Source organism: Pteropus vampyrus, unplaced genomic scaffold (genome assembly GCF_000151845.1).
Source record: "Pteropus vampyrus isolate Shadow unplaced genomic scaffold, Pvam_2.0 Scaffold220, whole genome shotgun sequence".
In the NCBI taxonomy this organism is placed as follows: domain Eukaryota; kingdom Metazoa; phylum Chordata; class Mammalia; order Chiroptera; family Pteropodidae; genus Pteropus; species Pteropus vampyrus.
This window is the reverse complement of record NW_011889001.1, coordinates 2,762,343-2,782,864: the sequence shown is the minus strand read 5'-3', so window position 1 is coordinate 2,782,864 and position 20,522 is coordinate 2,762,343. Positions and strand designations below refer to the sequence as shown.

The window sequence follows — 20,522 nt, the reverse complement described above, 5'->3', positions numbered from 1 at the left end:
AAGAAACTATATCTATCTACCTATATCTATCTATCTATCTATCTATCTATCTATCTATCTATCTATCTATCTATCATCTATCTATCTATCATCTATCTATCATCTATCTATACTTTAAATACACCAGGAATCTAAATATGAAGAATGAATCATATATACCAGATGAAAACATGGGTAAATTTTGTTATAACCCGGAACTGAGGAAAGCTTTTGCAACTATCTCAAAATCCAAACAGTAAAAGAAAAGACCTATACATTGTGAGTACAAAAATAGATAACTTTGAATGGCAAAACAAAACACACCATAGACAATATTAAAAGAGAAATGGCAAAATACAAGAATATATCACAACTCATATCACAGATAGAGGGCTTATCCTCACAAAATATAAAGAACAATTTATATAGATGCAGTAATTCCACTACAAGGAATAGGTCCTAAAGATTCATCTCCACAAATAAAAGAAACAAAAGCACAAGAATATTCATTGTAGCATTATTTGTAATAGCAAAAGACTGGAAACAATCTAAATGTTCACCAGGAAAGAACCAGTTGTACAAACACCCAAAGGAGTAATTAATTATACAGTGTTAAAAAAGAATGTGGGACACAAAAACTTGTATATAAATGTTTATAGCAGCATTTTTTAGAATAGTCAAAAAGTAGAAATAACCCAAATGTCCATCAACTAATGAATGTATAAATAAAGTGTATGTCCACACAATAGAATATTATTCAGCAATGAAAAGGAATGAAATTCTGATACATGCTACAACATGGATCAACCTTGAAAACATAATGCTAAGTGAAAGAATCCAGTCACAAAAAGCCATATGTTGTATAATTCCCATTTAAATGAAATGTCCAAACTGGACAAATTCACAGAAACAGAAAATAATTGGTTGCCTATGGCTAGGGGAAGGGTGTAGTGAATAATGAGGAATGACTAGTCTTGGATACAGGGTTTCTTTTTGGGGTGACATAAAATATTCTAAAAGCAGATTATGGCAACGGTTACACCACTCTGTGAATATACTAAAAACCATTGAGTTGTACATTTAAAAAAAGGGAAGAGGGGAGATTCCCATGAACTGATAGGAAGGGAGTTTCAGATTCATATTAATGAAAGAAAGCATGAGACAGAGCAGTGTATATATTCTGTGTAAAAGAAAAGTTTGCTTCCATGTCTTGCTTTATTTTCCTTTCAATTTTGAATGTGTAAAACATTTACATGTTTCAAAAGTCAAAAAGTATTCTCAGAGATGTCTTGCTCCTATTCTGAACCACTTCACCCTGTTACTCCCTCCCTAACTCTTTTTGTTAGTTTCTAGTTTAAGCTAGCATCTGAAATGGTGATATCACAGGTGAACCTTTAAAGTGGTAGAAACCCCAAACTCCTAAATTGTAGAAGTCGTTGACTTTTGGTTTGCAAGCATCCATTTCTTTTTCTGGTAGTAGATTCTTTGGATATCACCTCTACTGCCCCAGTGTCCTTCCCAACCTGTCCAAGGGCAGTTATGTGACTTAGGTGATACCAATTGGATGCTCCTTCCCTGGAATATAAATTTCAATTGGAGAAATAAAAAGATGAAAATGGTTGGTGCTCATTAGTTCTAGTGGCAGTGCCTATGCCAGGACAAAACTGTTGAGTGGTTCCTACTATCTATTCTAAATGTTTAGAGATGCTCTTTTCTTAGCCAAGTATTTCAGCCTCCCTTTCATTTTCTAATCTCTATAAGTCTCCATCTCTTTATCTCTTTCCAGTAAATTCTTCTCTTGCCTAATTTAGCCAGTGTGAGTTTTGGTGTCTGCAACCAAAATACCCTAATCCCTATGCTCCTGAGTGTTAATGAGATTATAGTTAGAATAAAGGAGGACAAAGCAAGATAAGTAAAGTAAGGCCCTCATCTATTATAATTTTTTAAAATTCTTCATTGTCAACTCAGGCCACTCATTTATCATGCAAGAAATATTTACTGAGATAGATAGGTCCTAGGCACTATACCAGGGACACGGTGGTGAGAAAAACCAAATATAATTCCAGACTTCATGGAACTTATAGTGCAATGAAGAAAATTAATATTAATGAAATAATCACATCAAAAATTGTGACATTCAAACTGTAGCAGTTTGACAAATGAGGGGAAGATAGTATAATAAGAGCAAATCAAAGGGATATTTGATGCACATGTATTGTTTAATACTTACTGAGGTCTTGGTCAAAGCTATAAAACAAGAAAAAAAAGAGATATAAGGGTTGGAAAGGAAACATCATTATTTGTAGACCACCTATATGTAGATTATCTATATAGAAAGGGAAAAACAAAATGAAAAGACTCATACAAATACACAAGGTCAACAAAATTTTACCAGATATAAAAAGAACTTTAAAAATCATTTTTCTAACATGGTAATAATCAGTAAGAGAAAATAATAGAGAATAACATAGCAGCAATAAAAATAATTACATTTCTGGAAATTAACTTATCAAAAAATGCAGAATTCAGTACAGAAAAATTTAAACTGTATTAAAGAAAATAATTTAATATTTAAATAAATGAAAAAATAATTCATGATTCTGGATGTGATAGCTTAACACTGTAAAAGTGTTAATGTTTGCCAAATCAACAATTACCAATTATCCCAAACTGCCTGGGAGAAAACATTGACTCCATACTGGTAATGTAACAAATCTGGAAAGTTAAATTTTAAGATAAATTACAGTAGTGAAATTACAAAGGAGATTCAAAATTAATTCCTAAAAGTATATAAAAGTATAGTAACAAGGAATAATATTACAAAGTATTGATGTGATCTCTATCTTTATTTTTAACAATCCAAAGTGGAAAATTCCTGGCGATTTCCTAAATTCTTCAGTAGTAATTGTATCAAACTTCTGAACTCATTATAAGTCTGTCAGTCGTTGCTGAAGGTATTCAAATGTTTTTTTCTCTAAATTTTATCACTCTGATTGCTTATATATTCTGACAGTACAGAATTCCAATAGAACAAGTATATACAATGAAAAGCTATCTCCCAGTCACTCCATTCCTCTCCCTAGAGTCAACCAACATTATCAGTTGAATTTCTCTTTTTTGCCTCTCTTTTGAGAAAGATAAAGGCAATCTATAGATTCTCTTCCTTATTGTGTGTGTTTTTTTTTCACATAAAATACATATCTTGGAGATGATTCCATGTCTGTATATAAAAGTCTTCTTTGTTTTGTAATGGATATATATTATTCCATTGTATGGGTGTATCTTAACTTGTTAAGTTAATCCCTTCTGATGGACACTAGGCTGTTTCTCATTCTTTGAAAATAAAAACAATAAAAGTGAAAATAGCTGTCATTTTGCTCATGTGCAACTAGATATCTAGGATACATTCCTGGTAATAGAATTGCTGGACACAGAGTATATTGGTTTATAATTTCGATAAGTATAGCTTTATCGTCCTCTGCTGAGGTTGTACAAATTTATGCTCCCAGCAATGTATGAGGGTGATCGTTTCTCCACACCTTTCCTAACACCTTATATTATTAAACTTTATAGGCATTTGCTCATTGGAGAGATGAAAAATGGTATATCAGGGCAGCTTTAATTATCTTACATGTAAGGCTCAGTGTCTTCAAATATTTAAATCTATTTGTATTTCTTTTACTGTGGGCTGCCTGGTCACAGCTTTTGCCTAATTTTCTACTAGATCGAAGTTTAAATTCTTATTGGTTTATAGGAGTTTTTATATAATAGGGAATATATAACTGCTTTTTGAGTAAGTCTCTGACTTACTATTGAGAAGCCTGTAATCACTGGATCTTTAGGTTGTTTTAAAAAATAAAATTATAAAGTAAAATAAAACAATCAGAATACCCACAAGACAAATGTATAGTTACTGAATTATATACATAATATATAAGGTGACTACCCCATAGCTACCACCCAGATCACCAGGTAGCTAAAGCTTTGCCATTCACCTCAGAAGTGCCGCCATGAGCCCCATCCTGATCTAAACACTCTCTCTTCCTTTAAGAGTATCCATTATCTAGTCTTTTATAATAATTACTTTCTTGTGTTTCTTTTTAGTTTTTTCATCTGTGTGCAATTTTAGACACTACAGTTTAGTCTTGTCCATGTTTCATTTTGAATCATTTTTATTTCTGTCTTTAAGTTCACCATTCTTTTCTTCTGCAATGTCAAATCTGCTAATAATCCATCATCCATATATTTATTTATATATATTTATATTTATATAAATATTTATGTTTATATTTATATAAATATAAATACATATTTTTATTGATTTATTTATTTATTCTCCAGAAGTGTGATTTGGGTCTCTCTTTTTTTTTACCCTTCTATGTCTCTTCTTAACGTTTTTGAACATAAAGACAATTTCTATAATAATATTTTAATGTCTCTGTTTGCTAATTCTAACATATATCAGTTTTGGGTTGGTTTTGATTGAGTTTTTTTTTTTCATTATTGATTATATTTTTCAGCTTCTTCGCATGTCTGTCAACTTTTGATCGGATGTGAGACATGGTGAATTTTACTTTTTGGGTGCTGGTCATTTTTGTTTTTCTATAAACATTTCTAAACTTTGTTCTGGAATTCACTTGAGTTACTTGATCCTTTGAGGTCTTGCTTTTAAGATTTTCTAGGCGGTATCAGAGCTGTGTTTAGCATCAGGCTAATTCCCTCCCCGCCACCATCCAGAATGGAGACAAAGTCCTCTGAGCTCTCTACCAAATATCATGAATTAGGAGGATTTTCAGCCTGAATGGTGGGAACAGACACTATTTTCAGCCCTCTGAGAGTGCCAAATACACTTCCTCTCATCCTTTCTGGTGGTTCTTTCATCAGACTCAGATCATTTCCTCGCATATCTGCTCTGATTATGATTCTGCTGAATTCTCAAGATGATTCTCAGTAGGTCTCCAGAGTTTTTGCTGTGTGAAGCTCTCTCCTTTCCAGTACTCTGCTTACCTTGATATTCCTGGACTTGGTTCTGTCTTTCCAATGCAAGGAATCTGTGGGTTCTGCCTCGGTTCCCCTTCCTTGCACGGAGGCCTAGAAATTCCCTTGCAGCAGGATGCCGGGGCCGTCTTAGAGCTCACCTTGTTTGTTTCCCATCTCTCAGAGATTACTGTCCTTCATTGCCTGATGTTTGGTGTCTTGAAAAACATTGCTTCATATATTTATCTATTTTTTGTTTGTTTCAAGTGAGAGGGTTCCTTTACTCTGCCTTTCTGGAAGTGGAATTCCCAATCCTGTACAATTTCGATTCCATTCCTATTAGTATCTTCTCAGTGTGAGGCTCAGTGTTGGAGAGGAAGCCTTCTTGGTTGTTTAATTTCCAGAGCTCACAGAGGCTCAGGCTAACCAGTCCCTCCAAATTTTCTTGTGAGCAACTTTTCCTCATTCTTTACGCTGCCACTCGTTCCTGTAAAAATCTTTGAATACTATGAGTATCTCCTATTCTGAGATCTCATTGCTTTCTCCCATGTAGAAGTTGATACTATAAAGTTCTTAGGCCTATTGATGGTTTGTCACCATCCATTTATTTGGGGATTTATGGGGATACCTTGTCACCTAGTTTTGTTGTGAATGTTGCCTGTGAGGTTTTGGTTTTACAATTTAGTTGTTCTGCTTGTTTTTATATGGGGATTTGGAAAGATTCAAAAATCACGTTGCTGCTGTTATTTTCCCAGAATCCTGCTGAAATCACTTGAGAAATTTATGTTCTTATCACATCATATAATTTTTGAGACTATCATTTTCACTAATACTTCGTGTTTTTTTCTCTTAAATAATTTACATTCTTTTTCAAATTCTTCCCCCTCACCCCAAAGCTGCGGCTGCTTATATTTTTTCTCTCTTTCTTCTTCCTTTTCTTTTTTCATTTCTTCAAAGAATGTGTTCCATCCAGTCGTGACCTTTTACCTGTTTCTTAACTCTTCATTTCTATCAATTTATTTTAGGGACAAGTGCTTCACCACCGTTCTTGCCTTCTAAGCCATTTTGTTTTATCCGTGCAGCTGCTCTAACAGCTTATGGGGGAAATTAGAAAAGGGAGCAGTCCTTCAATACCTACCACAGATGAAGACATACTAAAAAGCCCATGGATTTCGAAACAGAACAATAGACCAGTAAACAAAAGAGAGAACTCAGAGACGGATGTGCATGTATATGGGGACATAATTATGGTGACTTGCTGTATGATAGTGTCTGCCTCACAACCCAATTGAGAAAGCATGAACAGTTTGTAAATGATGTTAGAGAAACTGGTTCACTATAAGGAGAAAAGAAAAATCAACCTTTGTATCTTACCATGGACAATGTGTGCTCTAGATAAATGAATAAACTTATTTGAACTATGAAATTATATATTAAAAAAAAGAACACAAAAATGTTTTTTATGACTTAGGAGTAAAGGTCTTCTTTAAAAAGATCCCCAAAACACAAGTCATTTAACAATATAACTGTTGTATTTATTGCATCAAAATAAGAATACCTCTTAGAGGACACCAGAGACAAATTAATCCAAATGACATATTGGGAAAAGATAGTTTCAGTGTTTAAAACCAATGCAAGACTAACATTCTATAAAGAATTCTATAAAGACTAACATTCTTAAAGATTCTATAAAGAATTTTTAGATTTATAAGAAAAAGACAAAGAACTCCACAGAAAAATGAGCAAAGCACATGAAAAGCAATTAACGGATGAAAAACAGACAACTAACATGTAACAGATGCTGAAACTTATTAGTTATCAGGAGGTGCAAATTAAAGCAACAGTGAGATACTTCATAGGAGCATTGGTGCACTGCTGACAATGTAGTCATTTGATCACCATCCCAGAACTGGCATGATGGGCACATGAATGAAATGGCTATGATGGCAAAGATAGAGGCCATGTATTTGTCCAAAAGCATAGACTTTCACTTCCAAAGACTGATCTAGCTATTGCTGCCTCTGAATGTCCAACTTGTCAGCAATAGAGATCAACACTGAGTTCTTGAACTGGCACTATTTCTTGAGGAGAACAATTGGCTACTTGGTGTTCAGTTGACTGACTACATCAGGCCCCTTGCATTGGAAGAGTTAATGGCTCATCCCCACAGGAATGAGTATCTCGGGTATGAGTTTCCCTTTCCTTCCTGCAAAGCCTCAGCAACAGCACTACTTGGGATAGTGGAATGCTTGACCCATAGACATGGAATCTCATATAGCACAGCATTTGACCAGGGGGCTCACGATAGCGAGAGAGGTGCAGGAGTGGGCCCATGATCATGAGATCCACTAGTTATATCACACATGGTGCCATATAGAGACAAGTTTCTAGAATAGCCTTCTAAAGGCATGGCTAAAATGCTAGCTTGGAGGAAACACTTTGAAAGAATGTGGTGTCATCTTTCATGTAACAATATATCAGTTCAGAGACTTGTATATGGTGCTCTGTTCCCAATAGGAAGAGTATACGAATCCAGGAATCAAGGGATATAAATTGGTATAACACCACTGACAACCATTTCTAATGACTTGGTGGATTTCTGTTCCTGCAAATCTGGGTTCTTCAGTGTTGGAGGTTCTGATCCCAAATAGACACGTTTCTTGCCAGGTAATACTGCAAGGAACTCATTGAATTACAAACTATTGCATGGCATATTGGACTTCTTGTGCCCAGGAACCAGCAAATAATTGACCCTGATCAGCAGGAGGAGGTCAGGCTGCTTTTACATAATAGCAGCAGGGAGAATATGTACAGAAACTAGGAGATCCAACTTGGGGCCTCCTGGTACTCCTCTGCCCCCTTATAACTGTGAACAGACCTGTGCAGTAACCCTGAACTGAGACAGGGTATGACTATCAAGGCACTTGCAGGAAGATGACTTGTAAAACCAGCTAAGCTACCCACACCTGATGAGGTGACTTCTGAGGGAGAAGGGATATTGGAGGAGGGAGCAGATGAGTTGCAGCCCTGAGATTAACTACAGTGACAGGGGCTGTAGTTCATCCCACTAACCTCCTTTATTAGTTTCTCCTCAAGAGGAAGGACCTATGGGAACCATGGGAGCACTGCTCCCCCAAACTACGTATAAAAGTAGATCTGTTAGCTCATAGGGTACACTGTGGCAGCCATGAGAACGTGCCTTGTGAACCTCCAATCGGAGAGGGCATAACTGACAAAAGGTCCCAGCTGCTGCACTATGAAATACATCACTGAGTTGTGCTGAGGCTGCTCCTTCCTCAGGCTTCTCCCAGCGATGACTGTGTGTAGCAAGAACACTGAGGTAGACCTGCTCCTTGGACACACAGGATTCCTCTAGTGGCTGGCTTTGGTTTGAGGAGTCCCTGATGGCATCACTAAACCTTTAGACAAGGACAGCCTTAGGCAAGGCAGCCTAGGATACTTCCACCCAAGCTTCTTAGACTTGCACTGTGATGTGACAGCCGCCCTAGCCTTACACAGCTCCTTCCCTATTTTCTCTCACGCAGACATTTCTCCTAATAAAATCCTTGCACAGTTAATCTTGTCTTTGTGTCTGCTTCTTGAACTAGCATAGCTTCCACATGAGGAGGAAGAGTTAAAATTGACTCTCTGATTTCTGACTTGGGTACTGGGTGCATGTGATTGTTAGGCACTGAGCTAAGGGACCCCAGAGACCTCTGTTTGAAGAGAAAAGGCATAACAAGAGAACAAACCGAGCGGCGTGTGGAAAGACCAAAGGAAGGGCAGGCAGAGAGGTCTCAGGCAGGGAGGACCGTCCCACCTGTTACAGGTTTCTGTTAGAGAAGAAGTTGCCCTTTTCCCACTGGAGACCTGGTCTCAGTTCTGTAAGTCTTAAAAGCAGTTCCCATCTCGCCCATGGCTCAAAAATAGATTCTCATGAAAACATGTGGAAGGAGATTAAAGAGAAGAAACTTACTGTGGGGTTTCTGCCTTAGTTAGCTCAGATTGCTATGACAAAATACCGCAGGCTCATGGCTTAATCAACAGAAATTTATTGCTCATAGTTCTGGTACTGGGAAGTTCAAGATCAAGATGAAGATTAGGTTTCTGGAGAGGCCCCTGTTCCTGGTTTGTGGATAGCCATCTTTACACTGTGTTCTTACATGGCCTTTCCTCGGTGAATGCTCACGGGAGGGGGAGAGAGAGGGAGAGAGAGAGAAAGGAGAGGAGAGGAGAGGAGAGGAGAGGAGAGGAGAGGAGAGGAGATGAGAGGGACAGAGATCTGTCTTTTTCTTCTTGTAAGAATCCCACCTTCATGACCTCATTTAAATTGAATTACTTTCAAAAGGCCCCATTCTCCACATACCATTACATTGGGGGTTAGGGCTTTACCATATGAATTTGACACAAACATTCAGTCTGTAACAGTTTCTTTCAGCCATATTGGGTAGTGTTCATTCCCACAGCCCACTCGGTCTTTATAAAGATCCCTTGTCATGTGGACACTTGGCGTAGGTGGCACTAGGATGTTTCTAATCCCTGACAGAAAGAAGAAACTAAAACACTGACTTACAGACTTAAAAGCGAAGTGCCTTCAAATCGCCTTCCACTCTCGGACGGGCACCATCGCTTTCTGTAGGCTTCTTGAAGATCCTGTTTTTCAACCTGAAAGGATGGTGGTGTCTGGAGTACACCTGCTTCACTGAGAACAATTATTTTCCCTTACCATCTGCCTTATCCCCCACCCCTTCTTTCATCTGCAAGTCATTTTAAAAGGGAGGAAATGACATGCGTGAACACAGTAATTTCCAGAACAAACCCAGAAACACATTCTTGATAGCTATGTAAGGCTTTGTAAAAAGGTGAATGTTTGATTTGCATGGCTGAGTGGAGAATAAAAAGTGTTATTGCCAGAAATGCAAGGCTAGAACCATTTTCTTAGATATGCAGAATGGTTTAAAATGTTGCCATGGGACAAGGGGATTTTATGCTGGTATGAATCCCTGATTTTTAGTAAAACAGAAAATAAATTTTTTCCCCAGGATTTATTGTTGATAATGTCACTCCCTCGTTGTGCTTCAATTGTTCTTCTATGGGTTCCCAAGTGTTAAGCTATGGATTACCTCTCACTCTGCAGTGAGAGGTAATCTGTCTAGCTATCTCCTCTCCAGTCATGTAAACCCAGGTCTCCAGTCTTCATTCCAGCTTCAAAACAGTGGTGATAGGAATTGGCAATGTTGATAAGGTATCACTTTTGTGTATTGGTTTTTCACTGTTAATAGCTGAATGCTTTAACAAGTTTATCAGTCCCACTTACATAACAAATATGTTAAAAACCGGAACTGTGGTTCCAAGGGCTCCAAAGTAAATAGGACAAGTATTGGTGGTTTGAATATTTCCTTCTTGCAATAAATTGAAGTTCAAAGAAGCTACAGAATTAAGAGGCGTGCTTTGCACGTATAATTCAGTTTGACAAACATTTATTGTTAAAAATTTCTTTAACTTTTCCTTCTTGATACAGTGGGTCCATTATAGCAGAGGGAGTATGTAGGCTCAAAGCTGAACTATTTCCTGTTGAGGTTATCGGAGGTTACCTATAGGGCTGGAGAGTTGGGGAAATCTCTGCTCTGGTTCCATGGTTTTCCCCTTCCCTGCATTGCCTTTTCTTTATACCAGCTCCGAACACCCGAAGAACAACAGTTTCTGGAGAACCCTGGGCACAGAAAACAAGAAGCCATCAGTGAGTGGGACAGATTTACCTCCCCTTGATGTCAGACCTGTTATGTCAGGATCCAAAGTCTGCTCAAGAGGGGCCCAGAGCATCCAGGGCAAACTGCAGATGTCTGTTCAGGGCTGAGAGAAGGCTCTGGACTGAAGGTAGGTGACTTTCTGAGTGAGGGTGGCTCTAAAAAGAATTACTCATGTCAAGGGCACTGGGGAGCAGACCACAGAAGAATACTATTTTGGGAGGTGTGAGGATTGCCACATGGAGGGTAATGAACCTGACCTTGTGAACTAGGAGGAAGCTATGTCCCATAAGGGGGACCTCAGGGCAAAAAGACCCTTCTTGAAGCCACTATAGCTGAAACTGGAGAATCAATTCTTTCAGATCACCAGGACTACTAGGGTTGTCCATTGTTTATTTATGGTGATGGATTTTCTTTTCTTTTAATCAAAACTTGTATTTGCAAAGTTTGGACCAAATTACAGAGTTGTCTGGTGAGAATTTCCCACGTCTCTGCTCATGATTTTGATTGAAACTCAACTGCTCAGATGTACTATCTTTTGGCTCCAGGGTTATATACAGTTTTCTCCAGGTGGAATCATCACCCTATGAATCCTCCGGATAGATCCATGAATAGGCAGGATTAACATGTGGGCCACCTGAAACTTAGTAAAGGGAGGAGCTTCCTAGGAACTTCTTGTGTTATTCGTCTGCCAAGATTTACTTTCCTCCAGTGTTGTTGAATTGGAAGATTAGGTGGTGATTTATCAGAAAGTATAGCAGGCAAAACTTGTCATTGCTAAGACCTCAGATATTGGCTAACTGCAAGTTCTTGGCTAGAAGGTAAGCTCTTCTATTTCATTAATTTTGCATTTTCTAAAATAGTTGTATGGAATATGAAAAACAGACCACTGAAAAAATCAGGTCTCCGCTCTCCTGGAGTTAGCTAGAATTAGAGCTAACATTTACAGAGCTAACATTTACAGAGAAGGAGGTTCAGAGCCTGGGCTTTGGTAGCAGACAGATCCGAGTTAGTCACGGCTCTGCTAACTGTGTGATCTTGGCAAGTTATTTAACTCTAGCCTTCAATTTGCTTCCTTGGTTAATTTTTTTTCTTAGTTCTGTTAGCTTTTCAGTATATTATCTTGCATTTTCTCAGTAGGCAATCATATTTTCTATAATTAGTGATATTCTTGCCTCTTCCTTTCTAATATTCATGGTAGAAATTCTTCTCTCGTTTCATTGCCTTGATTAGACTTAGCAGAATGATGTTGAATAGTAACAGTGATAATAACATCTGTATCTTATTTCTGGTTTTAACGGAGATCTTTCAAATGCTTCATATTAAGCATGATGATTGCTTTATGTAGACATCATTTGTCAGCTTAAGAAAGTTTCTTTGTGCTTTTTAAAAATCATGAGTGGATGTCAAATTTTATCCTGTTCTTGGCAGCTATTGAAATAAAATGATCATATGGCTTTTCTTCTTTAATCTGCTAAGATAATGCATGCCACTAATAGTTTTTCTATTAATGAATTATTTTCCTATTTCGAGTCACTCTTAATTTCCTCAGTTAAACCTTAGTTAATACATTTTTATTTTTAGTATTGCGAGGCTTGATTTGATCATATTTTACTTAAGATTTTAAAACCTAAGCTCAGAAGTGATATCCTTGTATCGTTTACTTGTGTGCTATCTTTGTCTGGTTTCGTAAATGTAACGTTTAATTAATCGCATTGATTTAAAGGAGCGGGCCGGAAGAGAGAAGCGGACATGCTGAAGGAGCTCCAGCTCTTGCTGTTAGTCATCCTACTGCTTTTATGTGGCTTCCTCTACCAGCTCACCCTGAAGTCCAGCTGCTACTTCTGCTTGCCTCCTGATGAGTTCCAGCAGGGGCCGGAAGCCCTCCTGGGCAAGGGACGCATCATTGTGTTCCTAGAGACCTCTGAGAGAGTGGAGCCATCCCCACTGGTCTCCTGCGCTGTGGAGTCCGCTGCCAGGGTTTATCCTGAGCAGCCTGTGGCGTTCTTTATGAAGGGTCTCAGTGACTCCATGCAGCTGCCCCCAAACTCCACTTACACAGCCTTTTCCCTCCTCTCAGCAATAGACAATGTTTTCCTCTTCCCTTTAAATATGAAAAGGCTGTTTGAAGACACACCATTGTTCTCATGGTACACTCAAGTAAGTGTTCAGAGAATCTTAGAATGTCAGTGTTAGGAGGGACCGCAGAAAATGAGTCCGTCCTACTCATTTTATAGCTGGGCAAACTGAGGGTAAAGACTTGGCGTCAGAAATGGGACTAGAACTCAAATCTTCTGACTTTTGCCTGGCCTTCTTTCTACAGTATTGAGCCCTGATTTAAGTAAACAGGAGAGACTTAGGTTTATCTTTGCCATGGGTCTTTTGCTTCCAGCTCTCTTAGGAGCCAGCATATTTTTGAGACTACTCTTATCTTTTCTAGGTGTATTTTTCTTATTTTTCACTGAGAATTTTAATCCCATCCATGGTAAACATTTTTTTTTTTTTTTTTTGCATCTGAGGGGGAAACTAGGCAATATTTAACTTGAAAATTATGTAAATGGAAAAGTCATAAAAGATCAGATGGAGCGCTGCTGTATGAGATTGGGTTATATTATTATCAAGAAACTCCTGGAACTCTTAGGAATTTTGTAATCTTTATCTTAGTAACATAGTGTAATAAGGAAATAATGTTTTAATTAAATATTTCTCTCACAGGGGACTCACAATTAGAGAATGCATAAGGAAATTGTAGTATAGTCACTCAATGATTCCATTATGCAGGCTTTATCTGTGACATCTTATAAAGACTATAATACAGAATTACATGCTCTTATATTATAATGCAACTCCCTATCCCCTACATCTACATGAAAGAAAAAGACCTGAAGAAAATATACAATACACAATAATAGTAGGCATTTTAGTATAACTGAATGAGGAGTGAATTTAGTGATGAGAATATATTAATTTTAAAATAAAATAACTAAAAAATAAAAGTAATTAAAAAACTGACATCAAAATAATACCATTTGCCTGCCTTATAAAGTCCTATCTAAGTTCTAATCATAGGCTAGACCAAATGTCAGCAAACTTCTTTTTCTCTGTAAAGGGCCAGAAAGTAAATACTTTAGGTTTTGCATACCAAGAAGCAAACTTGAAGCCATCGTAAGGTACTTGTATTAGTTTCCTGTGGCTGCTGTAACAAAGTACCACAAACCTGGTGACTTAAAACTGCAGAGATGTACTTCTTCACAGTTATGGAGAGCAGAAGTCCCAAATCATTTGATGGGGTGGATGTCAAGGTGCAGGCACGGCCCCAGTCCCCTGGGAAGCTCTAGGGAAGAACTCTTCCTATAGAGCCTATCACTCCAATCTGTCTCTAACTTACATCCCCTTTTCCTCTGTGTTTGTGTGTGTGTGTGTGTGTATGTGTGTGTGAACTCTCCTTCTCTCTCTCTCTTTAAAGGACACTTGTGATTGCATTTCAGCTCTATCAGGATAATCTCTTCATTTCACGATCCTTAATTGAATCACATTTGCAAAAACCACTTTCCCATGAGGTAACATTTACAGTTTCCGGGACTTAGGACCTGATATCTTTGCATGGCCATTATTCAGCCTACTACAGTATCTATACATAAAAAAGGAAAACTCCTGTCCCACCCTGCCTCATTCTCCTGGGGACTGGGTAGCTCTCCTGGACAGAAGACACACTTGTGCCTAGTTACTGTCAGTGGACACATTTCTGGACTAAGCAATGGGACCGAGTGTGTGTGTGTGTGTGTGTGTGTGTGTGTGTGTGTGTGTGTGTTTGGAGGGGGAATTGGTCAGTTTCACTCTCGGCCCCATGTGACTTCTGGGTCCCAGTGCATGCATCTCTTCTCCTGAAAAGCCTGGAAGTCTCAAACTGGGACCTGTCATGGGGAGGTGGAGTGACTCACTGGATTTTACCTGCAGTTGCTAGCAAGTGGCTACTAGTGTGGCCCCAGGCAGAGGCAGGGCAGGCTGTGGGCCAGGGAGGCAGGTGCTAGCAGTGGAGAAGAGACCTGAGGGAAAGGACGTGCCTGCTAGGTCCCTGCGACTCTCAGTGCTAGCCTGCTAGAGCGTGCTCCAGAACCGCACGAGAACAGGCAGCTTGCTGGCTCCAGGCCTACTTTCCCCACACTTGCGTTAGACTAACATTACCTAAAAGTGTTTTGCTTCTTGGGAAAAGACATCTTTACTCAAATCATTTTGGGAGATGCACACCTCATCATTTTCTCACAGACTAACCTTGTACATGAGGAAATTAAAGGCTCTGTGTAGTTTTGAACCAAAGAAACTTTAATTTGTTTCAATCCGGCATTTTCTAAACTTAATATTTGAGTATGGAACCCTCTTTCAGTATGACATAAATATTTTCTCGGAGCGGATATTCCATGGAACACAGCTTGGGTTGCTCTGAGGTACACCTTGGTTTTGCTATGTTGAGTTTTAGGGACAAGGTGGGCCCTGGGATACAGAGCTCTTAAGTGTCTGCAGGATACTACACAAGGCTAAGCATCTCCAGGGATCATGCCACCATGCCCTTGGGTGGATGGGTGTGGCATGTTCTGGCCCTGTTAGGCCACCTCAGAATGGCTTGGGGCCAGCTGTTAGGAATGACCCAATGTGCCATTACCTGCTGGTGACCACTGGATTTGCTGCATTGATTTGGCAACTGTAGCCCTTGAAGATGCTCAGAGATGAGTATTGTGGGGGAGGGGAGGGGTGAGCAGCCAGAGCTCTAATCCTCTTTCTGATACTCACCCTTGGGGGAGCTCTTGGAGATTTTAGGCTGATGTTAGTCCAATGCCCACATCAACGCAGGCTTCTTCCTCCTCTGGTTTTGTGCAGCTTTTGATACTCTGTATCTCTGGGTCTGACAATCACCAATTTACCAAGTAATCAACATATTTTTATCCAAACCATGTTTTGTTTTTCTGAATGAGTGGATCTCTGGAGCCAGACTGCCTGGGTTCAAATCCAACCTCTGTCTCTCTGACCTTGGGCATATTACTGAACTCCTTGGTCCTTTTAGTTTTTCACTTGAAAAATTGGAGTAATTATAATATTAATCTTTAAATATTTGCATAGATTATAAAGAACAGCTTTAGATAAATTTAGAACAGTTTTTGATAAATTTTCGTTATTATTTATGAGGTTTTCAGCAATTATATACGATATGATGACATGAACAACTTATGTAGCTTTCTGCAGTCTTAGTTCTGTTTCATTTGGCTTGACAGCTGAATTTTAAAGAACGTTTGTTTTGTCAAAAGCCCAGGGTTGCTCTTTAATCTTCTAATCAACATATTTTAGTTCAGAAAAATCTGTTTTGTTTTCTATATTTAAAACTTTGGCCTTTCATTTGGGAACATTGCCATTATCATGATTTATTTCTATTCTTTTTAAAGTTATTTTCTGTTTTGCTCACATTTTAGCATTTGCGGTCATCCTCCCTCTCCCACTCCACATCTAATCCATCAAAATCCTTACTGGCTTTATTTTGACCATGGATCCGGGTCTGACCACTTGTCTCACCTCCTCTATTATCATCCTCCTTCACCATCACCTCTTGCCGGGATTATTTCGGTATCCTCCTAACTTGCCACCGTTCTTCTGCCTCTGCCACATCCCAACCCCTGCCCCGTCTGTTTTCCACACAGCGACCAGTGTGAACCTTTGAAGACTAATCCAGATCACATCACTCCTTTCTTCCAAACGTTTCAAATAATTTGTCTTTACCCCAGTCTATATAATCAGCTCTCCCTCCCTACCCGACCCTCTCTGATCTCATCTCCTACCCCTCTCCCTTCACTACTCTGTTTTAGTCACGCTGCCTCCCTCCTGTTCCTGCCTAACTGTTCCCTCTACCCTAGAACTTTCTTCTCTGAGATATCAGCATGGTTCACTTACTCATTTTGCTCACGTTTCTGCTGGGATCCAACATAAGATTGTGCTCTGCCCTGCCCTTTTCATAGCCCCCTCGCCCAGCTTTATTTCCTTCATAGTCCTCATGAACACCCAACATATTATATGTCTATTTGTTAATTGTCTATCTCCTCCCAATAGAGATTTTTGTCTTTGTTCACTGACATATCTTTAGCAGCTGTAACAGAGCTTGGCACATAGTAAGTAGGCCCTCAATGAATGAATCCTATTAAAGGAGTTAATTAGTGAGGAAGGCATGCATGCATGCATTTTAAGATTCTTTTCCTTATTTCTCAAATAACATACATATTGACTTTTCCCTATAGTTTCCTACTTTATCTTTTTCTTTATCAGTTTTTAGTATTTTTAGGACTTTAAAAAAATTCTTCTTCCACAGTTTCATATTTGTGGTTTGTGCTGAAAGTGACTCACACCGTTCATTGTGAAATCCCTCCTGGGTTTCTGTTTAACCCTTCCACTGCTTCAATTCTTTTTATTCTTTCTTTCTTTCAACAATTTTATGAAATCTTTAACAGCTCCTAAAATCTTCCCATGGATACTGATTGCTGTAAACTTTTTACTTAAAGGTAACTTTTTGGGGTAGAGGTAAGTTTGACAAATTTGCAAAATTGGACTTTTGGCAAACAGATTTTTGGGAAGCTGGCTTGCTTCCTCCTCCCCAGCTGCCCTGGGCCTGGCCTCCTGCTGTGACACCCCTCCCTCTTCCCCTGCTACTGGGAGCTGATTTGTACCTGTTCCTACAGATCAATGCCAGTGCACAGAGAAACTGGCTCTATGTCAGCTCAGATGCATCCCGCCTGGCCACCATCTGGAAGTACGGCGGCATCTACATGGACACTGATATCATCTCTATCAGGCCTATCCCTGAGGAAAACTTTTTGGCTGCACAGGCTTCTCAGGACTCTAGTAACGGGGTGTTTGGATTCCTACCCCACCACTCCTTCCTATGGGAGTGCATGGAAAACTTTGTTGAACACTACAATTCGGACATTTGGGGCAACCAGGGTCCCATTTTGATGACGAGGATGTTGAGAGTGTGGTGCAAACTCAAAAATTTCCAGGAGGTGAGCGACTTCAGGTGTTCAAACTTTTCCTTCCTACATCCCCAAAGATTTTACCCCATTTCCTATCCACAGTGGCGGCGCTACTATGAAGTTTGGGACACAGACCCAAGCTTCAAAGACTCCTACGGCCTGCATCTGTGGAATTACATGAACCAGGAAGGGAGGACTGTGGTTAGAGGCAGCAACACGCTAGTGGAAAATCTCTACCGTAAACACTGTCCTAGGACTTACAGGGTCCTGATTCAAGGCCCAGAAGGGTTGGTGACCGGGGAGCTGGGTCTAGGTAACGAATAGTTCCAGCGCTGGGTTGTTGCTGCTACATCGTGGAACCAAGTGCTGCCTGGAGCATCTCCCTTTCCCTTGATCTCCACTCTTCTCAGGGGTGCGGGGGCTTATCCACATGTCAGTTAGGATTAGTTTTCTCTGTCTATAATAGAAAAATTCTAAAGACCATTGGTATATATAATATAGAATTTTATTTCTCTCTCCTGTAAAAGAATCTGAGGGCAGGGAATTCAGAGTGAGTGTGGTCACCACAGTCATCAGAGACTAAGGCTCCTTGCATCTTTCTGTTTGTCATCCTTAGTGTCCACAGCTTATGGTCCATATTGCTTCCTGATCTCCAGTCATCATGTCTGCATTTAAATAATGTTCCCTGGACTAGCCATCTAGGGCCAGTCTCCTTGGTCCTGTTTCTGTGTCAGAGACTGACACTGGTGCCACCAAATCTTGTGTGCATGCTGTGGCAGAGGATGACAGCTTCCCAGAGCTAAGTGATCTAATTCTCTGCAAACTCTTGGTATCTTCAGGACCTGGAACAGAGCCTGGCACACAGTGGGTACTCAATTACTCTTGGCTGTATTGAATGTTGAACTGTGGCCCAGTAAGGGAAGGGTGTGAGGGTTTCATGCATGACAGGTCTTGGTCAATTGAGGATGGAGTCTTTAGCTTTTGGCATTACCGACAAGGTGGACTGAGTTGCATGTCAAGTCTACTTTCTCACAACAGCCCTGCAAAAGAGGAGACACATTTACACATGGGGAAATTGATATTGGTGGAAATGATGAAAACAAACAGGTTCTCCCAGAGCTACTTTCTCCACACTTCAGGATTGCGGTGGGAAGAGAGCTGAGAAACAAATGCTCCAAGCTCCAACAGATTTCACACTGTGCTGAACTCAGAGGACACACACTGACTGCCAGTCCATGGGCTGAGCCTAGAGATGCTTTAGCTAATGTGGTTTCATAATGACCCTGGTAGGTAGAGTTTATTTTTTCTATTTTATAGAGAGGTTAAATGACTTTTCCAGAATTACAAAGCTTAGAAATGTGGAAGATAGATGACTCCAAAGCCTGGGCTCTTCTCTCCCTTCCAGTAGAGAGAAAAGTGTCCCCTGACCAAGAGAGGAGAGGAGGAACAAGATTTCCCACAAAGTAGATGGCTCACAGAGAGGCCTTACTTGGTCCTGGTTCCCGCTCCATCCACTTGTTTTTAACATTTAAAATATTGTGGTAAAATATAAAATCATAACATTTACCATTTTAACCACTTTAAAGTCTACAATTCAGTGACATTAAGTACATTCACGCTGTTGTACAACCAATACCACTATCCATTTCTGTAACCTTTTCATCTTTCCAAAGTAAAACACTATACACATTCACTCCCCACCCCAGCCCTGGTAACCACTGTTCTGCTTTCTGAAATATCTCTATAAATTTGACAATTCTAGGTACCTTGTATAAGTGGAATCATGTAATATTTATCCTTTTGTGTCTGGCTTATTTCACTCAGCATAATATTTTCCAGGTTCATTTATGTCGTAGCCTGTATCAGAATTTCATTATTTTTTAAGGTTTAATAATATTCCATTGTATGTATATATTACATTTTGTTTATCCATTCGTATGGCAATGGACACTTGGGTTGTCTCCACCTTTTGGCTATTGTGAATAATGCTGCTATCTCCAAATATCCAAGTCCCCGTTTTCAGTTCTTTTGGGTATATACCCAGAAATGGAATTGCTGCATCCTATGATAATTCTATGTTTAATTATTTGCGGAATCGCCATATACATTCCCACCAGCAATGCATGAGGGTTCCAGTTTCTTCATATCCTTGCCAACACTGTTCACACACATTTTTGCTTTGGTTGCCCCAAGAGAGAGAGCTTGGTCCAATTGAGTCTGGGGTGTGGTAGGGTGGGAAGGGGGGTGGGATGTTAGGAGGATGAGGGGGTGATTGGGGGGATGGGGTAGGATGGGTAGGAAGAAAGCCTTAAAAAAGAATTCCCAGAAATCTGAGTTTCGGTAAAGCAAAGACTGTCTATGGGAGGGGATCAGGGACTGATATCAGGAAAAAAGAGTTGTTCAGGCCTGGGTTTCAGAGCTGGATCCACAGGACAATCCAGCAGATTGGGTGGTGGTGGTGGTGGTCGACATCCGACCAGGCTGGGACTCATGCTCAGGACTAGAACGGCAGGGTATCAGAAACCAGTACGGTTCTTTTAGTTTAGGGCCGGTGGGTGGGCTGGGCTGTCTACCCGGGAGGCTGCAGTTGTCCCTGCTTTCAGCAGGCCAACAACTGTACCAGGATTGTGTGTGTGTGTGTGTGTGTGTGTGTGTGTGTGTGTGTGTGTGTGTGTGTGTACGCAGTCTGGCCTCTCAGCGAGGCCTGAGAGCGTTCACATGGATCCTGGATTTTCCTAACGGATTAAACGTGGCATTCCCTCCTTCGCTCCCTCCGTAACATATCTAAAAATAACTCCTCCCGGGGGGTTGG

At 39.8% G+C, this 20,522-nt stretch overlaps 1 protein-coding gene across 1 annotated transcript; it reads left to right on the top strand.

The window, feature by feature from the left end:
* The first annotated feature begins 12,455 nt into the window (after positions 1-12,455).
* On the top strand, positions 12,456-19,775 carry A4GNT (alpha-1,4-N-acetylglucosaminyltransferase). The gene is made up of 2 exons (XM_011373215.2): positions 12,456-12,863; positions 17,420-19,775. Exons 1-2 carry the CDS (start codon positions 12,456-12,458, stop codon positions 18,032-18,034), a joined length of 1,023 nt encoding a protein of 340 aa, XP_011371517.1. The 3' UTR covers positions 18,035-19,775.
* Positions 19,776-20,522: the final 747 nt, after the last annotated feature.